The sequence below is a fragment of the Gorilla gorilla genome, chromosome 1, assembly GCF_029281585.2.
Source record: "Gorilla gorilla gorilla isolate KB3781 chromosome 1, NHGRI_mGorGor1-v2.1_pri, whole genome shotgun sequence".
Lineage (NCBI taxonomy): Eukaryota > Metazoa > Chordata > Mammalia > Primates > Hominidae > Gorilla > Gorilla gorilla.
In genome coordinates, this window is record NC_073224.2 from 14,566,224 (window position 1) to 14,587,601 (window position 21,378).

General features: G+C 36.5%; 1 protein-coding gene and 1 pseudogene across 12 annotated transcripts in view; one reads left to right on the forward strand and one right to left on the reverse strand.

Annotated features, from left to right (window-relative positions):
* Positions 1-21,378, forward strand: part of RGS7 (regulator of G protein signaling 7) — a 590,397-nt gene that overhangs the window by 432,522 nt on the left and 136,497 nt on the right. For 8 of the 12 annotated variants that reach the window (XM_019032166.4, XM_063707301.1, XM_019032153.4 and 5 more), the window contains one exon: positions 3,145-3,196. The exons of the other annotated variants lie outside the window; for them this stretch is intronic. In XM_019032166.4, the coding sequence (XP_018887711.1) occupies positions 3,145-3,196 (52 nt within the window). The remainder of the gene's footprint in view (positions 1-3,144; positions 3,197-21,378) is intronic. 12 annotated transcript variants of the gene reach the window in all.
* Positions 12,941-14,414, reverse strand: LOC115931034 (heterogeneous nuclear ribonucleoprotein A1-like; annotated as a pseudogene).

Sequence of the window (21,378 nt, forward strand, 5' to 3'; positions counted from 1 at the left end):
ATTATTAAGAATCTAGGCTGGGCGCAGTGGCTCACACCTGTGATCCCAGCACTTTGAGAGGCAGAGGTGGGCAGATCATGAGGTCAAGAGATTGAGACCATCGTGGCCAACATGGTGAAACGTCATCTCTACTAAAAATACAAAAATTAGCTGGATGTGATGGTGTGTGCCTGTAGTCCCAGCTACTTGGGAGGCTGAGGCAGGAGAATTGCTTGAACCCAGGAGGCGAAGGTTGCAGTGAGCCAAGATGGTGCCACTGCACTCCAGCCTGGATGACAGAGCGAGACTCCATCTCAAAATAATAATAATAAAAAAATCTCAAGAGTCTTCAAAGCATTAATTTGAGACAAACAGAAATCTTTATTTCATTGGCATGACAGTTTATATATTTGTCTCAAATTTGTAGTACATGTCTTAATCATGTGATTTTTTAAATTTACCGTAAAGTCACAATTGTCTAATCATCCTCTCTTAGCTAACTGAAAATGAGATCTGATGTAATTCTTTAGCTCTCTTTCATGACTTTCAATACATTAGTATATGCTCCAACAGTTATTGAACAACAGTTGAACAGTTTTGGATGAGTTTCATCCTAGCTAAGGAAGCCAATATTGAAAAATCAAGAAACTCATGCATTAAAATGTCCTAATGTATGGTAGAACTATGAAAGTATGTATTTAAATTCCAAAAAAACTGTAAGAGTTTGTTGTTCTCCTATATTATCGTTTACTACAGATCAAAACACTACTTCTTAGAAAAATCTTCCATATTAGTGAAGAACATTGGTTTAGTGGCATTTCCACATAATATCACAAGAAAAAATTACTTTATGCTTTAATTTTACAGTCATTAAATTCTCACTAAAGTAAATGATGGAGAATGAAGAAAAATATAAGAATGCAGTTGAGAATATTTTTTGTGCTTTTGTGGGAAAAAAGTATATGTCTTGTCTGAGTAGAATAGGTATTTTAAGGTTAGATAAATAGATATGCCTGCACACACACCTATACATACACATATATACTCCCCAAAATATAGAAACTACCCAGAGGGAACAACGCACTCCGTTAAGAAGCATCTCAGAAAGTAACACCGGCCGGGCGCGGTGGCTCACACCTGTAATCCCAGCACTTTGGGAGACCGAGGCAGGCGGATCACGAGGTCAGGAGATTGAGACCATCCTGCCTAACACGGTGAAACCCCGTCTCTACTAAAAATACAAAAAATTAGCCAGGCGTGGTGGCGGGCACCTGTAGTCCCAGCTACTCGGGAGGCTGAGGCAGGAGAATGGCGTGAACCTGGGAGGCGCAGCTTGCAGTGAGCCGAGACCGCACCACTGCACTCCAGCCTGGGCGACAGAGTGAGACTCTGTCTCAAAAAAAAAAAAAAAAAAAAGTGACACCCTACATGAAAGCAAAGTTTTAACTACTTTGTCCCCCTAGGGCTATCCTAGAATCCTGATTCAATTTTATTTTTAAGAAATCGAATTCTCAAAGCTTCATCTCCTATGGAGTCAAGTGAGATTGGGGTGATAAGGGTGACCCACATAAAGTCTTACTATCCTCTTTTGTCTAGCAGTTTAGTCTTTTTTTCTTTCTTCAGAATTCCTACGATGATTTTGTTCTCATGTTCACAAAACTACTGTTAGTAGCCTTCTTTATTTTACTACTGTAATTCCCAAGAAAGAACGGAGGGTAAGTTGAAATCCCTGGGTGATGGTGGTCGGGGGGGCCTCTGAGACAGTTTGGAAAGACTTTTCTTTAGAGATTCAAACAGTTCTCCCTATCTACCCATTTTCCCTTCTTTAGAGTCTCTCTTCTAGAGGGGAAAATGATCAGATAATCAGAGATGACTCCAAATATGCTTATTGCACATGGTAGTTAGGGTAATTAGCTAACAGATAGAATTAAGCCCGCAGTACTGATACTTGCCATCACTGTTACAGTGAGTCCTGCAGGCCTCATCATTCCAGGGACTAGGGGTTGATAAGGAGACAGGTGATCATCAGGTTTCTTCGTGGTCAGGAGCCAAGCATGTTCAGCTAGCAGGGCTAGGAAAGTCCTTTTAGAAAATATAAATGTTAATGATAATAATAAAGTTTCTCTCGGTCAGACATTTTCTTTGTAGTTTAGTCAGTCAGTTTCTAGATTCTACAGAATCTGGATTCTGCCTATTGTAGATTGTATCACTCAATTAAGACACTATTCCTTTAAAAAAAATCTCTGATTTGTGCAGTTTAAAACTTTAGAGAAACAAGTGTCTTTGTAAGGAAATGTTTCTATTTTTATTTATTTTTTGTAGGTTTTTTAAATTTAAATTTTATAATTTTAATTTTTGTGGGTACATAATAGGTGTATATATGTATGGAATACATGAGGTGTTTGGATACAAGGATGCAATGTGGAGTCATCACATCATGGAGAATGGGATCTCCATTCCCTCAAGCATTTATTCTTTGTGCTACAAACAATCCAGTTACACTCTTAGTTATTTTTAAATGTATAATTAAGTTACTATTGACTCGAATCACCCTGTTGCACTACTAAATGGTAGAAATTAGTTACAAGAGGAATTTAGGAAATGTCTTTAAAAGTGAGAGTAAAAAGTTGCTTTAATCTCATTGGACAATGCTGAGAATTGAATTATATGACTAATGGAGCCAGGCAAATCATTGTCAGATCTCAGAGAAAGAGTCTATCGGTTGGTTGAGCTTTTTGGAGCTACCAAAAGCAGTGTTGAAATACATGATTCATAGAAAACAATTTGTTATATTTAAATATATTTCATCCTGAGTCTTGCCGAACATAAATCCTCTTTCAGTCCTCTCTGTGGATGAATACTTTTTGTTTGAATATACAATCAGACCTTTTTGCCTTTATGTCAGTTGGTGTAAAATTACAGCAAAGGGATGACATTCTAAATACCTGCTTGCTGGTACTACACATGTTTAGAAGCTGAGCAATTGGTCAGCAAAGTACATGTAGACAATGAGTTTTCAATGTCTCTCTTGGAACATGTTCTGTATTATAAAACATATAGCAAACTAATATAGAGAATTGTGGAAGATAAATGTAATTCACTGGCCAGAAACTCCACTAATTTTTTATTTGTCTAATCTGGGTTCCACTTCTTTTCATTCCACAGACCCCCTATTTTTGGCCATCAAATTGTTGGGAGCCGGAAAACACAGATTATGGTCAGTGCCATCTCTCATTATTTTATTATTGACAACCTGTATGTCTAGATGGATGTGTACTTGCGTTTTATTGCTTTTTTCATTAAGAAAAGGAAACCACAGTTCTCAGGATGGGACCAATATTTTTAACATTGAATTGATAAGCGGCTTTGTTTGGAAAGTCACCAGACCTCGTGACAACTTTCTCTGTGGTATGGTGCCCTCTGCAACTATTAAAGAAAGCCTTCTGATTAGGTTAAAGAGCTGTAAATAAGCTTAAAGCGGTTATTGTTTTGTCATAGCAACCTGGCCTACTAGAAAGAATAAAAAATAGACCCATAGAACCAGAGTTCTAGTTCAGCTCTCCCACTTAGCTGTGTGCATTTTAGTAAGTCCCTTGACGTCCCAAGGGTCCGCTTTTCTCACTGTTCTGTGAAGCATCCTATGATTTTTATAGGTGGAGGGTTGTGTTAAACATGAAGAGGCCAATTACAAGCAAAAGAAAAAAAAAAGCTAAAAAAGAAAATTCAATGCTAATAAATCAAGTTCAGTGAACTTAGAACAAACTTGGTTCAACAGCCATTATTTCACTCAAGCTCTTCAAGGAGAAAAAGAGCCCCTAGTAAGTATTCATCTTCTTAGATCTTCCTGAACAGTACAGTTTTCAAAGACAAGACTGCATGGTTTTTAAATGTCATTTCTGCAAGTGTTTATTGAGTATTTTTCTTCCTATGCCAGTGCAGTAGAAGATGCTAGGTTCGCAAAGGGGACTGAGTTCATTGACACCATTGGGTAGCTCACAGGCTAGATGGGAAAATAGAATTATACAGAAGGAGTTACTGTAGAGTGTCAAGTGAATAGGAGAGTGATATATGCAAAATTATGTGAATGTTTACAAGAATGAGAAATTGACTTTCCCTGGGGTCTTCCAGAATGATTTTGCGAGAGAACTGGTACCATTTGAGCTGGATCTTAAGAGGAAAGATTTTTCAGATGAGAAGGCGGGGCAAGCGTTTGAGGTAGAGGAGCTGGCATAATATACAAAGGCAGTGAGAAGCTTTGCAGCAGCTTGGCTTTCTTTGGTGTTGCTCCTGGAGAGACATTTTTATAAGAAGAAAAAATAAGAAAATTCATAGAAAATCAATAAAGCTATCTCTCATGTGTGTCATTTCAGAAACTTGAATTTAGTCGATCATCCAAGAATGGTCAGGCTCTAGTCAAAAGAGTCAAAACTAACATAACTCATGAAAAAAAAATCTAAAAACCAGAATACCGAAAAATTAATACGGAGACAAAATTATTTCTTTCCAGTAGTGAGAATGCCAGTTTCTTCATCCAGGGCACACGTTCCTCAAAACTGAGGTCCTTGGAGAAAGAAGTTATTTTACAAAACGACTACTGATTTGTAGATTTGAGTTGGAGAACTTTCTGGAGCATTTTATTCAAGCTAGGATAATGCCTGGAGATTGTCTCACTAAAGAATATGAAATTCTAGTGGAGGAACACTGGAACAGCTAAGTGGGAGCTCATAGAGAAAAACCCAGGCATTGGAGGCAGACAGACCTGAACATAAATACTGTCATAACCACATACCAACTGTGTGACTTTAGGCGTGCAATATCTCTGAGCCTAAGTTTGCTCACTTTTCAAACAGAAATCATATTGACTTCCTAAAGTTGTTAAAATAATTCAAATTAATACAGCTAAGGAAACTAGTACTGGTCCTCTCACATACTCAATACATTGAAATTAGTGTTTTGTGCTTGTCATCATTATTGCCTGGCAGATACACTGCCTCTTTCCCTGTTGAAAAGCAAATTCCCAGCCGGGCACAGTGGTTCACGCCTATAATCCCAGCACTTTGGGAGGCTGAGGCAGGCAGATCACCTGAGGTCAAGAGTTTGAGACCAGCCTGGCCAACATGACGAAACCCCATCTCTACTAAAAATACAAAAATTAGCCAGGGTGTAGTAGGGCGTGCCTGTAATCCCAGCTTACCTGGGAGGCTGAGGCAGGAGAATCGCTTGAACCTGAGAAATGGAGGTTGCAGTCAGCCAAGATCATGCTACTGCACTCTAGCCTGGATGACAGAGTGAGACTCCATCTAAAAAAAAAAAAAAAAAATTATAAAGAAAATAAAATTCCCATTCTCAGTGTTTCTTTCTGCCCATCTGTTGTGTCTTTCATAAATATGTTAGAGTGCTCACATTTAAAGCACATGTTTTATCATTTTATAGTAGGTTGATGTTTCAGTGGTGAGCCTGAGGAAATGTCATGGCCTACACAGCAAATCATTTACAGAACATCTCTTAAAGTAGATCGTCCCAAAATGCTGAATGTTTAAGTTTCACATTGTTCTGTGAAAGGGTCATATATGCAAAGTGTCCACCAAATACAGAAGGAGCCAAGAAACCAAAGAACAGAGCAGAAAAATCCAGTGTGTTGGAAAAGGGTGATTTATTGGGGAACTTACAGACAGAAGCGTGGTCTTGGGTGGCCACAAGAAAGGTAGGCCTTCGCACTACAACCTTCCAGACCCAGGGTTTATATATCCTGGAGGAAAAGTATATTTGCTCTGGAAGGAATGAGTGGGTAGCCGAGAGAATGCTATGGGTGTTACAGCTACGGGTAATGTATGCAACAAGATCAAGGGTTGTTGTGGAGGAAAGGTGTAACTCAGAGTACATAAGTGTTTCTACATAGAGAGTAAATCATCAGCTAGACACCTTGGAGGCATTCCCAGACTCAGGGTTAATCAGGAGCCAACATGGCAGATTAGCATCTAAGATGGAATCACTCTTGTTCCCACACATGTTACCATCCACTGGTGTCCATTTCTGAGGGGATCATCTCCTACACTTTCTCCCCAAACCTGGAATACTTGCTACTTACAGTAACTAATTTATTCTTTAATTATTATGTTTGGGTTTTTTTCCTCTGAAGAAACATATTATTGGTTGTGCTTAGCTTGCCTGAATTATATACAAGTAAATTACAATAATGTAATTATTCCATTAAGAGGATATGGGAGAAAAATGAGAGGAAGAGAATAACAATGATCTCAGACACCATACGTGTCTGTACCTGCAGGCAATGATGCTTCATTTTCTACGATTTTTCTTTTTAGGTGCAAACAAATTATAGCAGCAATATGAATTACCCAACTTTGAATTTCCTGCTGCCATTTGTTTAAAGCATACTTTTATAAAACCTCACTCCCGGCTTTTAAAGAGGATATTGATGGTGTGATGTACTTGGGCTGTGAAGTCCAAAGCACAGTAACTACTTAGGCTGTCTTTTCTAAGACAACTTTGGGGCACAGGGACTTTATTGCATAAGGCAGGTTAAAGAAGAGTTTATTGGCTGTGCGCGGTGGCTCACGCCTGTAATCCCAACACATTGGTAGGCTGAGGTGGGCGTATCACAAGGTCAAGAGATCAAGACCATCCTGGCCAACATGGTGAAACCCAGTCTCTACTAACAATACAAAAATTAGCTGGGCATGGTGGCGCACGTCTGTAGTCCCAGCTACTTGGGAGGCCGAGTCAGGAGAATCGCTTGAACCTGGGAGGCAGAGGTTGCAGTGAGCTGAGATTGCACCACTGCACTCCAGCCTGGTGACTGAGACTCCACCTCAAAAAACAAACAAAACAAAACAGTTTATTTCATTTTGTTAGTATCCTGACCTGTTTCCATCCCCAGTTTGAACTTACCAAGTAGGTTCTGCTGAACATAAGCCTCAATAGATCAGTTGATATGAAAAACTACTTTTTCATAATTATCTTGGTTTTATAGAAAAATGGAATGCTTCGATTCTGTTCAATAACGAAGACAAGCCAATACGGACTAAAAGGCCTGTATCTTTATAAACTCCATTCTTCGAAAATCAAGTTGGATAAGATTTCTGATATTTTGTGTGCAAGTACAAAAAGCATTCTAATTCAAGCCAGTTAAAGTGGAGTCAGAAATGGGCTTTCCCAGATGTATTTGCTCATCAAGAGAGATCCAGCACTAAGGACTTGCAGTGTGGACTGGAGGCAAAGGCATAGGAAAGCTCAAGAGAGGTTTGGTAAGAAATTGAGACAGTGTCAGTTGTAGCAAACTGAAACAGAAGCCGAGGCAGGGTTTTTACTGGTACCTCTGGACACACACATTGCACACAAAGGGTCCTAGAAATGACCATTTTATGCACATCACAAAACAGACACATAAGCTAATGAAACAGAATTGAGAGCCCAAAAATAAAGCTGCACATCTATAACCATGTGATCTTTGGCCAAGTCAACAAAAATAAGCAATGGAGAAAGGATTCCTTATTTAATAATGATTCTGGAATAACTGGCTAGCCACATGCAGAAGAATGAAGCTGGACCGCTACCTTGTACCATATACAAAAACTAACTCAAGATGGATTAAAGATTAATATAAGACCTCAAAATATAAAAACCCTAGAAGAAAACCTAGGATATGCCATTCTGGACAATGGCCTTGGTAAATAATTCATCACTAAGTCCTCAAAAGCAATTGCAAGAGAAACCAAAATTGACAAGTGAGACCTAAACTAAATAAAACTAATTAATTAAACTGAAGAGCTTCTGCACAGCAAAAGAAACTATCAACAGAATTAACAGACAACCTAGAGGATGGCAGAAAATATTTGCAAACTATGCATCTGACAAAGGTCTAATATCAAAAATCTATAAGGAACTTAAACAATACAACAAGCAAGAAACAATCCTGTTAAAAAGTGGGCAAGGGACATGAACAGACACTTCTCAAAAAAAGACATACAAGCAGCCAGCAAACATACAAGAAAATGCTCAACATTACAGATCATCAGAGAACTATAAATCAAAGCCACAATGATATACCATCTCACACCAGTCAGAATGGCTGTTACTAAAAAATCAATAAATAACGAATTCTGAAAAGACTATGGAGAAAACAGAATGTTTATACTCTGTTGGTGGGAATGTAAATTAGTTCAGTCATTGTGGAAAGTTGTCTGGAGATTTCTCAAAGAACTAAAAATAGAACTATATTCATCCCAGCAATCCCATTACTGGATATATATTCAAAGGAAAATAAATTATTCTACCAGAAAGACATGTGCACTTGTATGTTCATCACAGCGATATTCACAACAGCAAAGACATGAAATCAACCTAGGCGCCCATCAATAGTGTATTGGATAAAGAAAATGTAATATATATTCACCATGGAATACTACACGGCCATGAAAAAGAATAAAATTATGTCCTTTGCAGCAACATGGATACAGCTGGAGGCCATTATCCCAAGCAAATTAACACAGGAAAAGAAAACCAAATACCACATGTTCTCACTTATAAGAGGGAGCTAAACATTGGGTATACATGGACATAAAGATGAGAACAATAGACGCTGGCAGGTACTGGTGGGGGGAATGATGGAGGGGTTGCAAGGGCTGAAAAAGTACCTACTAGGGACTATGCTCACTACCTGGGTGTTGGGATCAGTCATACCCCAAAGCTCAGCATCATGCAATATACCCATGTAACAAACCTGCACATGTACCCCCTGAATCTAAACTAAAAGTTAAAATTATTATTTAAAAAAAGATATGAGTACAAATGGAACAATGTCTTTAGGCTGGCTCCTTTCAAGGGTTGAATCTCTAATATCCAAATAGGATTTTAACTCCGAGAAATTGAAATGTCCAAAAAAGACAGGAGCCTCCCCTGTGCTTACTTGTATGACTCATCTCACCCATCACACCCAAATCCTTGTCCATTTGAACTTTTTGCATTAATTTTTATTTTTTTCAAATATTGCACTAAAATATTATTTTGATTAATTTTATTTTTGCAAATATTGCATTAAAATATTATTTATTTTGATTACCGAGTTTTTTGACACTCCCTTAGATTTTGCACCTGAGGTGACAGCATCACTCACGCCATCCTAGTGGTAATACAATTAATATTACATTTGGTTCTTGGGCTATCTTAAAAAACCTTAATGACAATGTAGATTTTGTCAAGATCATGGTAACCACATTAATTTTTGAATTGGATTAAATTTTGAATTTGAAGGACAAGGAATATTTAGCCAGAAAAAAATATATATTTAGTATGGAAGGGAGAGATGTGTGTGGGAGAGATACAGACTTTCTGGTGTGTATGGCAAAACCAACATATGACAGTTGCAGAAGGAAAAATTTGTTCCCCACATAAGAACCTCCCAATTTAAACAATTAAAGTTGTTCAAAACATCTTGTAGGGTGATGATTTATGCCTCAGTAAATGTTCAACCGAAGGCCTGTCTTTTCTCCAGTATGTTGTGAAGGTTTTCAGACCCATGGAGAAAGACTGTAGCTAGTGCTCCCAAACAACTAGACAAGATGAAGTTCCACTTGCCAAAACCATACTAAAGTAATAATAAAAGGATGTTGAGAATCAATACATCTTTCATACATGATAATAAGAGGCCAGCAAAAAGAAAGTATTCTAGTTGGCCAACCACAGCAATTGTAGGCTGACATAAAATAATTATAGCAGATTTGAGATAAATAGTAATTTTTCCTTCAGGGACAGATTTTAAGTTGGTCAGTTACCATTGGTAGAAAGCTTGCCATATCCAAAGTTTTGTTTTGGGGAAGAGATGACAAGGGATTTATGACCAACTAAAGAGATCAAATACATGGTGAACTAATTTAAAAGAATTTTGAAATAAACACATAAAACCAAATTAATAGCCTATATGACTTTAGAACTGTGTCTTGAACCTTGAATAGCTGATAAAATAACAGTGCCTTAAATATCTGCATAATCCATTAATAATTCCATTATCTATAATATTAGAAAACTGAGAATTTAAGATATTGGGGAAAATGAAAGAAATTCATTTTTCTAAAAGTAGACATTATTTATTTCTTTATCTAAAACATTGCAGTGCTTTCAAATATATCCATTCCGTTAACACAAATTGTGTGTGTTTTTTTTTCATCTGGATTCCCTTTGGCATTTAATTTACACAGTTGCTTGTTTTATAAGAGCTCTAAGAGGGCCTCTACAGTTCTATTTTATTGTCCTCTGAAGAACTTTCCAAGCCTTTGTCATTCACTTTTAATGAATCCATCCCTGCATGTCTGTTTTTGAAGCCAGGTGTTAGTGGCTCCTAAAATCATGTTCTAGGGAGCAGAGTTTTAAAAATTAATGGACTTCATTTTTTTCAGAGAATCTCAAAGTTTACAGAAAATTAAACAAAATATGCAGAGAGTTCCAATAAAATGCCTCAGTACCACCTATACTTTCCCCTATAATTAAAAACTTACCATAATATGGTACGTTTGTTACAATTAATGAGCCAAGATTAATACATAATTGTTAACAAAAGTCCATAGTTTATATTAGGGTTAATTCTTTGTGTTATACATTCTGTGGGTTTTCAGAAATGTATAACATTTATCCACCATTTAGTTTCACTGCCCTAAAAATTCTCTGTGTTCTGCCTATTTATCCATACCCCTACCCTAACCCCTGGCACACACTTATCTTTTCACTGCCTCCATAGTTTTACCTTTTACAGAATGTCATAGGGTTGGAATTACACAGTGTAGAACCTTTTCTTCTTTCACTTAACAAGATTTGTTATAGTTTCTCCATGTCTTTGCATGGCAGGGTATTTCATTGCTTTTTATCACTGAATATTCCATTTTATGAATATACCATAGTTTATCCAGTCACCCATTGAAGAACATCTTAATCAATTCCACATATGGCAATTATGAGTTGAGCTGCTATAAACCTTCATGTACAGATTTTTTTTGAAGACATACGTTTCCAATTCATTTGAGCAAATACCTAGGAAAGTGGATCATATGGTAGTATATTTAGCTTTGTAAGAAACTTCCAGTCTTCCAAAGTGGCTACACTATTTTGCATTCCCACCAGCAATGAATGCAAGTTCCTGTTGCCCCACATCCTTACCAGCATTTAGTGTTTTCAATGTTTTGGATTTTAGCCATTTAATAGATGTGGTATCTCATTGTTTTTTAAATTTACAATTCTCTAATAACATATGATATTGAGCACCTCTTCACATGCATATTTGCCAAGTGTTCTTCTTCTTTGTTGAGTTTTCTGTTCAGATATTATATTTTGCCGATTTTTTAATTGTGTTGTTTTCTTATTGTTGAATTGTAAGAGTTCCTTGTATATTGTGGATACCAGTGCTTTATCAGATATGTTTTGCAAAGATTTTCCCCCAGTCTGTAGTTTGTCTTTCAGTGTCTTAATGGTGTATTTAAAAGAATCAAAGTTTTAAATTTTAATAAATTCCAACTTACAATTTTTTCTCATAGATTGTGCTTTTGATGTTGTGTCTAAAAAGTCATTGCCAAACTCAAGGTCACCTAGATTTTCTCCTATGTTATATTCTAAAGGTTTTATAGTTTTACATTTTATTTTTAGTTCTATAATTTATTTTAAGTTAATTTTTGTGAAATTAGTAAAATCTGGAGTCTATTTTTATTTTTTTGCATGTAGAGGTCTAGTTGTTCCAGCACCATTTTTTGAAAATAGGATCTTCTCTCCATTCGATTACCTTTTCTACCTTGTCTAAGTCTCTTCCTGAAATCTCTATTCTTTTTCCTTGATTTATTTTTTTCTTCTTTTGCCAATACCACACTGCCTCGATTACTATACGTTTATAGTAAGTTTTGAAGTTTGGTAGTGTCAACTCTCTGTCATTGCATTCCTTCAGTATTGTGTTGTGTAATTTGGGTCTTTTGCTTTCCACTTCAACTTTGGAATCGGTTTGTCAATATCCTCAAAGTATGCTAGGATTTATATGGAGATTGCATTGAATTCACAGGTCAAGTTGGAAAGAACTTACATCTTAATAATATTGAGTCTTCTTATCCACATATTTGGTATGTCTTTCCATTGATTTTGATCTTTGATTTCTTTTAAAAGAATTTTGTACTCTTATTAATATATATCTTCTATATACTTTGTTAGATGTATGCTTAAGTTTTGCTGGTTACGTAAATAGTATTGTGTTTTGAAATTCATATTTCAATTTTTCATTGCTGGTACATAGGAAAACCGCTGACTTTTTTTGTACCCTGCAACTTTGCTATGATCACTTAGTTCTAAGAGTTTTTGTTGTTGTTGTTTCTTTGAGATTGTCTACCTAGACAAACATGTCTTCCTGAACAAAGATTTATTTCATCCTTATCAAACTATATACCGTTTGTTTCTTTTTCTTGTCTTATTCCATTACCTAGGACTCCAGTACAATGGCAAATAGGAGTAGCGAGAGGGGACATTCTTGCATTTTTCCTTATTTTAGTGGGAAAGCATCTAGTTTTTTTTTCTTCAAGAGAATTAAATCATTTATTGATTACACATGATAATAGATGATACACAATCTTCATTCCCATCTATAATTTTTTCTGGTACCATTATTCAATTTAGTATATTGCATAAGATGTGCCAACACTCATTTTTATAACCAATAATTTTATGATTTTGCTTGGCTATTTCCTTTTAATGGTGAACTTCAGGTCACAACAGTAACTATCAGTTCAACTATAGCAAGGTTTCTGAAGACAATGGCTTCTCCACCCAAGCAGGTTGTGTATAAATTCCAAATAGAACCTGGCATCACCCTGAAGGAATTCTAACTTCCCACTGTTGGGGGAAATTTACCAAGATGGCTTCAGAGCAGACTAACTTTATACAGTACATTAAAAAAAAGACATTTATTCAGCATCACAATCAAACTATTACATTTAGCAATCAACAGCATGGGTGAAAAAAAAAATCTACATTAAGACCCTTTGTTGGAATGCTTGGAATGCTTTACACTTTCCACAGAACAGAAACTAAAATAACCTGTCATACAATTAGTCACAAATACAGTCCTCAAGTTTTTTGCCCATACACGTGAGTATGTGTCTAAAACATGTCTTTGTAGCAGCTAGGCCCTGCCACCACTGTGCTTGGCTGAGTTCACAAATCTGTGGTAACCTGTAGCTTCCCTGTCACTTCTCTGGCTCTCCTCTTCCGCTAAGCTTTGTTTCCTAATTAAAATCTTCTGCCACTGCCGTAGCTACTGCTGTTACTGCAACCACCATAGCCACCTTAGTTTCATGGTTTGACAAAGTATTGGCCTCCATCACCATAGAGGCCAGAGCTTCTGCCTCCAAAGTTTCCTCGCTTCATGGGTCCAAAATGTGAAGATTGATTGTTGTAATTGCCAAAATCATTGTAGCTTCCACCACCTCCAAAACTGCTGGCATCATTACCAAATCCATTATAGCCATCCCCACTGCCACCATATCCACCACCACAACAGCTGCCACCAAAGCCACCATGACCACTGAAGTTTCCTCAACGACCAAAGTTGTCATTCCCACCAAAACCACCACCACGATCACCACCAAAGTTTCCAGAACCACTTCGACCTCTTTGGCTGCATGAAGCACTAGCTATCTCTTGTTTTGACAGGGCTTTCCTAACGTCACAGTTGTGGCCATTCACAGTATGGTATTTCTGAATGACCGTCTTATCCACGGAGTCATAGTCATCAAAGATTACAAAGGCAAAGCCTCTTTTCTTGCCATTGCCTCAATCAGTCATGATTTCAATCCCTTCAATTTTTCCAAACTGTTCAAAATAATCTCTTAGGTGATGTTCTTCTGTGTCTTCTTTAATGCCACCAACAAATATGTTTTTCACAGTTAAGTGGGCACCTGGTCTTTGAGAATCTTCTCTTGAGACAGCTCTCTTTGGTTCCACAACTCTCCCATCCACCTTGTGTGGCCTTCCATTCATGGCCACATCCCCATTCTCCACAGTGGCCTATGTGACAAATCCAAAGCCCATGGAGCTCTTGATGTTTGAATCTCTCATTACCACACAGTCCGTGAGCGTTCCCCATTGCTGAAAATGGCCCCTCAGGCTCTCACCTTGTTTCAAAGCTCAGTCCTCCAATGAAGAGCTTCCTCAGCTGTTCGGTTCTTTAGGAGACTCTGACTTAGGCATGAGGGCAGGGAGAAGAGAGACTTTTCATTTGTACTGTATTAGCTGTAGGTTTTTTGTAGGCATTTTTTTTTTTATCAAGTTGGGAGCATTCCTCTATATTTCTAGTTTGCTAAGGGTTTTTATCATGACTGGTGCTAGATTTTGGCAAACGATTTCTCTGCATGTATTGATATGATTGCATGATTTTTCTTTAGCCTGTTGATGTGATGGGTTACATTAATTAATGTATAAATTGTCAACCATTCTTGCATATATGGAATAAATATCACCTGGTCATGATGTATAATATTTTATACATTGTTGGATGTAATATGCTAATATTTTGTTGGTGGTTTTTGCATCTATGTTTATGAGAAGTATTGGTCTGTAGTCTTCCTTTTTGGTAATTTTTTAATGACTTTGGTATTAGAGTAATGCTGGCCTTGTAGAATTAGTTAGAAAATATTCCTCTGCTTCTATTTTCTGGAAGAGATTGTACGGAGTATTATTTCTTCCTCAAATGGTTGGTAGAATTCCCCAGTGAAGTTATCTGGGCTTGGTGGCTTTCTGTTTTGGTAAGTTGTTATTGTTGATTCAATTTCTTCAATAAGTATAAGCATATTTAGATTATCTATTTCTCCCAGTGTGAGTTTCAGTAGATTGTATCTTTCAAAAACTTGGTTCAAATTTTTGAACCAAAAATTTGTTATCAAATTTGTGGGGTTGAGTTGTTCATAATATTCTTTTACTATTTTTAGGATAAAGGGGATCAGCAGTGATGGCCTCCTTTTCAGTTATTATACCAGTAATTGGTGTCTTCTTTTTTTTTTTCTTAATTAGCCTGGCTAGAGGCTCATCAATATTAATTGTTTTAAGCACCCAGATTTTGGTTTCGTTGAATTTCTCTATTGATTTTCAATTTTATTGATTTCTGCTCTGATTTTTATTATTTGTTTTCTTCTGTTTGGCTTAGATTTAATTTGCTTTTGTTCTTCTAGTTTTCAAAGATGGGAATTTAGATTATTGATTTTAGATCTTTCTTTATTCTAATATATGCATTCAATTTCCTTCTAGGCACTGCTTTCACTACATCCTGTGAATTTTGATAACATGTATTTTCATTTTCATTTAGCTTGAAATACTTTAAAATTTCTCCCGAGACTTCTTCTTTGGCCCGTGTGTTATTTAGAAGTGTACTGTTTAATTTTTAGGTACTTTGAGATTTTCCAGCTTCTTTCTGTTGTTGATTTCTAGTTTAATTCTATTGTTTGAGATCATACTTTGAAAGACTTCTATTCTTTTACATTTTTAAGGTGTGTCTTATGACCTAGAATGTGGTCTATCTTGGTGCATGTCATGAGAACTTGAGATGACTATAGATTCTGCTGCTGTTGCATTAATTATTCTATAAATGGCCATTAAATTCAGCTAATTGATGGTGCTGCTTAGTTTGATTCTGTCCTTCCTGATTTTCTGCCTGCTAGATCTGTCAACCACAGATATATTTGTGTGGAAGCCTCCAATGATAGTAATTATTCATCCATTTCTCTTTGTAATCTGTCAGTTTTTACCTCAAGTATTTTGATGCTCTGTCGTTAAGCACATACACATTAAGGTTGTTATGTCTTTGTGGATAATTGAACCTTCTGTTGTTATGCGATAAAAGAAATTTATCCCTGAAAAATTTTTTTTCTAGAGTCTTTGTCTGAAATTAATTTATCTAATTTAGCTTTATTTTGATTAGTTTTAGCATGGCATATCTTTCGTCATCCTTTAACTTTTAATCTGTGTCTGTGTATTTAAAGCAAGTTTCTTGTAAACAGAATATAGTTGGTTTTGTTTTATATCCACTCTGATAGTCCCTGTCTTTTACTTGATGTATATCATTCACATTTAAAGTGGTTATTAATATTGTTGGTTTAATATCTATAACTGTTACATTAATGTTTATAACTGTTTTATATTAGTTTCCTTTTGTCTTCCTGTCTCTTTCTGCCTTCTCTGATTTTAAATGAACATTTTATATAATTCTGTTTTCCCTTTTTGCCCAGTATCAATTATAATTCCTTTTAAATGTCTTACAGTTTTTCTAGAGTTAGCAATATACATTTACAACGAATCCAAGTCCATTTTTAGGTAACACTGTACACTTAACATGTAATGCAAGTATCCCATAACAGAGTATTCCTACTTTCTCCTTCTTATCTCTTATAATATTGCTGTCATTCCTTTCCTTTAGGCTATAACCACCGATTGCATTGTTGCTGGTGTCATTTTGAACACTTTTTTATCCATCAGATCAATTAAGAAACTTTCTATAAAGAGATTTTGTTTGACGTTCATTTACTCCTTCTCTAATAGTCTTCCTTTCTTTATGTAGTTTCAACGTATATCATTCTCCCTTTTTCTGAAGAACTGTTTTTAAACATTCTTTTCAAGGCAGGTCTTTTGTCAACAAATTCTCTCAGTTTTTGTTTTTCTAAGAAAGTCTTTATTTTTCCTTCACTTTTGATAATTCCACAAGATATAGAATTCTAGGTTAATGGGTTTTTTCTTTAGATACTTTAAATCTATCACCCCACTCTCTTCTTGCTTGCATGGTTTCTGATGAGAAATTCAAAGCAGTTATTTTATTTTTTCTCTCCAGGTAAGGTTTCCCTCATCCCATCCACCCTCGCTCCTTTCAAAATTTCTCTTCATGTTTGGTTCTCTGAAGTCAAAATATGATATGTCTGTGGTTGCTCTGATAGTTATCATGTTTGGTGTTGTTTGAGTTTCCTGGTTGTGTGGCTTGGTGGATTCATTTACTAGAGACACCATAACAAAATATAACAGACTGTATGGCTTAGACAATAGAAATTTATTATCTCATCAATAAATGTGAGGGTAGAAGTCCTCTGGCTACTGGAAGACCAAGAACAAGGTGCTGGCAGGATTGATTTCTCTTGAGGCTCTCTCCTTGGCTTTCAGAAGGCCACCTTCCCGTGTCCTCACATGGCCTTTTCCCTGTATAGGCCCATCTCCTGAGTCTCTTCCTCTTAGAACAACACCAGTCATATTGGATTGGGACCTCACCCTTATGATCTCATGTGACCTTCATTACCTCTTTAATGGCTTTATCTCTAAATACAGCCACATTCTGAGGTTACTGGGAGTTAGGGCTTTGACATAAGTTGAGGCTGGGGGAACAGGAGGACATAATTAAGCTCATAACAACATCTGTCATTAACTTGGGGAAAATCTCAGTTATTATTGCTTCAAATATGTCTTCTGTTCTTTTCTCTCTTTCTTCTCTGATTTTCCCGTTACATGTATGTTATGCCTTTTATATTATAATGACCCCACAGTTTTTAGACATTCTGTTCTGTCCTCTCTTTCTCTCTCTATTTTTTTTTTTTTTGACAGTGTCTCACTCTGTCACCCAGGCTGAAGTGCAATGGCATGATCTTGGCTCACTGCAACCTCTGCCTCCTGAGTTCAAGCAATTCTCATGCTCAGCCTCCTTAATAGCTGGCATTACAAGCATGAGCCACCATGTGCTAATTTTTTTTTTTTTTTTTTTTGGTATTTTTAGTAGACACAGGGTTTCACCATGTTGGCCAGGCTGGTCTTGAACTCCTGGCCTCAAGTGATCAGACTGCCTTGGCCTCCCAAAGTGCTGGGATTACAGCATGAGCCACTGCGCCTGACATTTCCTGTCTTTTTTATACATTTTTTTCTCTTTGTATTTCAGTTTGGAGGTTTCTTTTGACACATGTCCAAACTCTACTGATTCTTTCCTCAATCATGTCCAGTCTATTGATGAACTAATTTTTCATTCTTCATTTCTATTATGTTTTTTATTTCTTGAATTTCATCATAGTTCCTTTTAATTTCATATCTGATGATTCCCGTATATTTTCCATATTTAGTCTGGTTCTCATGCTTGCTCTGACTCTTCAAACTGTGTTTTTTGTCTTTTAGTGTGCCTTGGAATTTTTGTTGTTGTTGACAGTAGGATGTGATGTACTAAATAAATGAGGCATACAGGCCATTACTGTGAGGTTTTATGTTTATCTGGCTAGTAATTGAGCTGTGTTTACTGTTTGCTGTAGCTAGAGGCTTTAGAGGCTAACATCTCCTCTGATGTCCTTGTTTTTATTCCCCGCTGTTGTCTTTGGGTTTTCCTAGAAACTTCTTCTTAAATAAGGCATGGGTCATACAGTTCTTTCTGTTGCGTTCATCTGTTATTATACAGGAGCCCTACTGGTATTGTGGTAAGGTGCAGGGGAAGGGGGATGCTTTGTATAATCTGATGATTAGGACCCAGTCCCACAGTGAGCCTCTACCCCTGGGCCGTGATCTCCACACGTGCTCCTTGGGTTTTTGGGGTTTTTCCTCTTTAGGTGCAATGGGAAGGATAGAGGGGCTGGAGTTGGATATTTCCCTACTCCCCGGTGGTTTAGGCTCTGCTATAATCTCAGTCTGCTGGGCTCTGGGTAATACAGTTTCTTTTGAGACAGGCCATAAGAAGAACAGAGTGACCTGGGTGTATTTCAGAATGGTTACTTTTTCCCTCTTCCTTGTTGGAAGCATCAGGAAATTTCTCCCTGACCCTCATTGTGCAAACCTAGTAGGGCTCCTGGAAGTAAAAGTCACAAATGTGTGGTAGCCCCCTTAAAACTGCTCCCTGATCCTCAAAGGAGTTTTTAATGCTCAAATTAATCCACATTGAGCCTCGAACAACTAATCAGTTGCAGTTTAAGTTTTTCTATCCCAATGTTGGTTTTCCCAAAGGTTTCTGTTACTCTAGGTCATGATTCTCTGTACATTTCTGTCTTTGTCTCCAAACATGGGGTCAATGGTTTGCCCTCTGACATCAATCCTCTGAGGGATTTAAGAGGAATTGTTGGTTTTTACTTCTTCAGCTTTTTTTTTTCTTCGTGAAATTGGATGGGAGGGATGACTTCCAAGCTCCTTAAATGCCAGAGCAGACTCCAGAGAGCAGATTTTTGCAAGGGAAAGAAGGATAAACAAAGCATGACTATGTTGTTTTTATTTATTTATTTTGTTTCTGCTTTTCATTCTTTTTTACACCCTCTTCAGTATTTCTACATGGAATAGGCTCTGAGTCAACCTCTGAGAGTAATGGGATACTTAAAGTTGGTTGTTTCTTCTCCATGAGTTCTCCCTTTCCAATGAGCTTTGGAAAGTATCTGAAATCCAGCCATTAGTGTCATGGAAAATGTCTCTTTTGAGGTAATTATTTTCCGCCTTGGTTTCCCTTTAGCTGTGGAGCTTCTGTGAAACAGAAAAGGAGAGAAACCTGGCACTCTCAATTGGCAGGGCATGGATAAAAGGAGAGAGAAATAAAATAAGATTATATTTATCTAAGCAGAATGCTAATAAGACTTGCATGTTTTTAAACTTTATACATTTTCTACCATCAACCTGTAAAGAACAAAATTAGCATGTTAATGTTCCAATGTTTGTTCTCAAAGCTATCATAATCGATGAGTGTTTCTAAATTGATGTGCCCTGGAACAAGATCAGAGATAGATCCAGGAAGAAAAATAAAACATTACATCTTACCAGGAATATCTCATCATCATTCTGTTGTGGGGTGGGGGGAGGGGGGAGGGATAGCATTGGGAGATATACCTAATGCTAGATGACGAGTTAGTGGGTGCAGCGCACCAGCATGGCACATGTATACATATGTAACTAACCTGCACAATGTGCACATGTACCCTAAAACTTAAAGTATAATAATAATAATAAAAAAAGAAAATTAAAAAAAAACAAAAAAAACAAAAGGAAGAATTTTGAAGAATGAATAAACATAGATAAAATAATATTTTTCTTATTGTTAATTTAACAGATAACAGTTTGTTCAAAATAATAAAAAAAAACAAAATTACAGATGCTCTGGGATAACTGCAATTTTAAAGCACAAAATAAGCAACATTAAAAATATCCACTGATTCAGCCAAATTGCAGTAGTGTAGTCTCCTAATTTGTGGAAGTGATGGACTTTCATATAACTTCCTTAATAAAAAGGAACTAATTTTAGCAAAAACGAAAAACAACAAAACCCATTTTAGCAAAAACGAAAAACAACAAAACCCATTTTAGCAAAAACGAATAACAACAAAACCCATTTACCTAATACGACAGTGAGAACCAACTCATTGTGTAAGACTATTTATTAAAAGGAACTAAAACATTTAAGGCATCTTAAAAATGAAAATTATGGCCGAAAGTATTCTACTCCTTTTGAAAATATTCCAAGTTTTTGTCATTTCAAAACACAAAACTTCCTGATCAAATGTGTAAGTCATTAAAAGGTCTGGCTTTTACCTTATATATACAAGGACTAAAACATCTGATTTACTCTCTTACCCAGATTTTTACATGTAGGTATGCATGTATATGAATAATGCTAGTGCATATAAATGTATTATATGCATACTTATATCATTCATACATACAAAATAAAAACAGTTATTCACATGGAGATTAAAATATTCTGAAACATGGTATCTGTAAAATAAAATTAAAACCATATTAATATGTTTGGGATGTATCCCTGGTTTATAATCTCAATCTCTAGAAATGCTCTCTGTTGTACTAAAAATAGCTTCACATATTAACTAAGCCACCAGCTTGGAAGTGTTTTGCTGGTTGTGTCTCCTAATGCTGAAGCAAGCCTGCTGAGATTAATTCCTACCGACCTGTGCTACTGGTTTCCAGTTTGGCTCCTTCCTCCCTGTAAGTATGCAGGCTTGTAGTCTTTTCATCTAAACCCATCAGCAGAGATATGAAAAGAGAAATAGAAAATGTTTGGTAGCAACAGATATTCAAACATGCCTAATTAGTGTCTGTTTTATTTCGTGTCTTTACATTATTACTCATATAGTATACAGGAAAAAAATTCCATTAATGAAAACAGAATATGCAAATGTAAATATATATATTTATTTATATATTAAAAATTATGTGTGTGTGTTGGGAGTGAGGAAGGAATGATTGCTTTATGTAAAAAGCCCAGAATTGGAAGCCTTGAAATTCATTACAATTTGAACTCAGCAAAAGAAGCAATGTGCTTCCCAAGAAGGAACTAGTTCTGAAGCCTTTACAAGTCCTTAGAATATTTTGAGGATTGGCCATCCCTCAAGTGCATTATATTTCACTATTTCTTGAAGTGTGGCC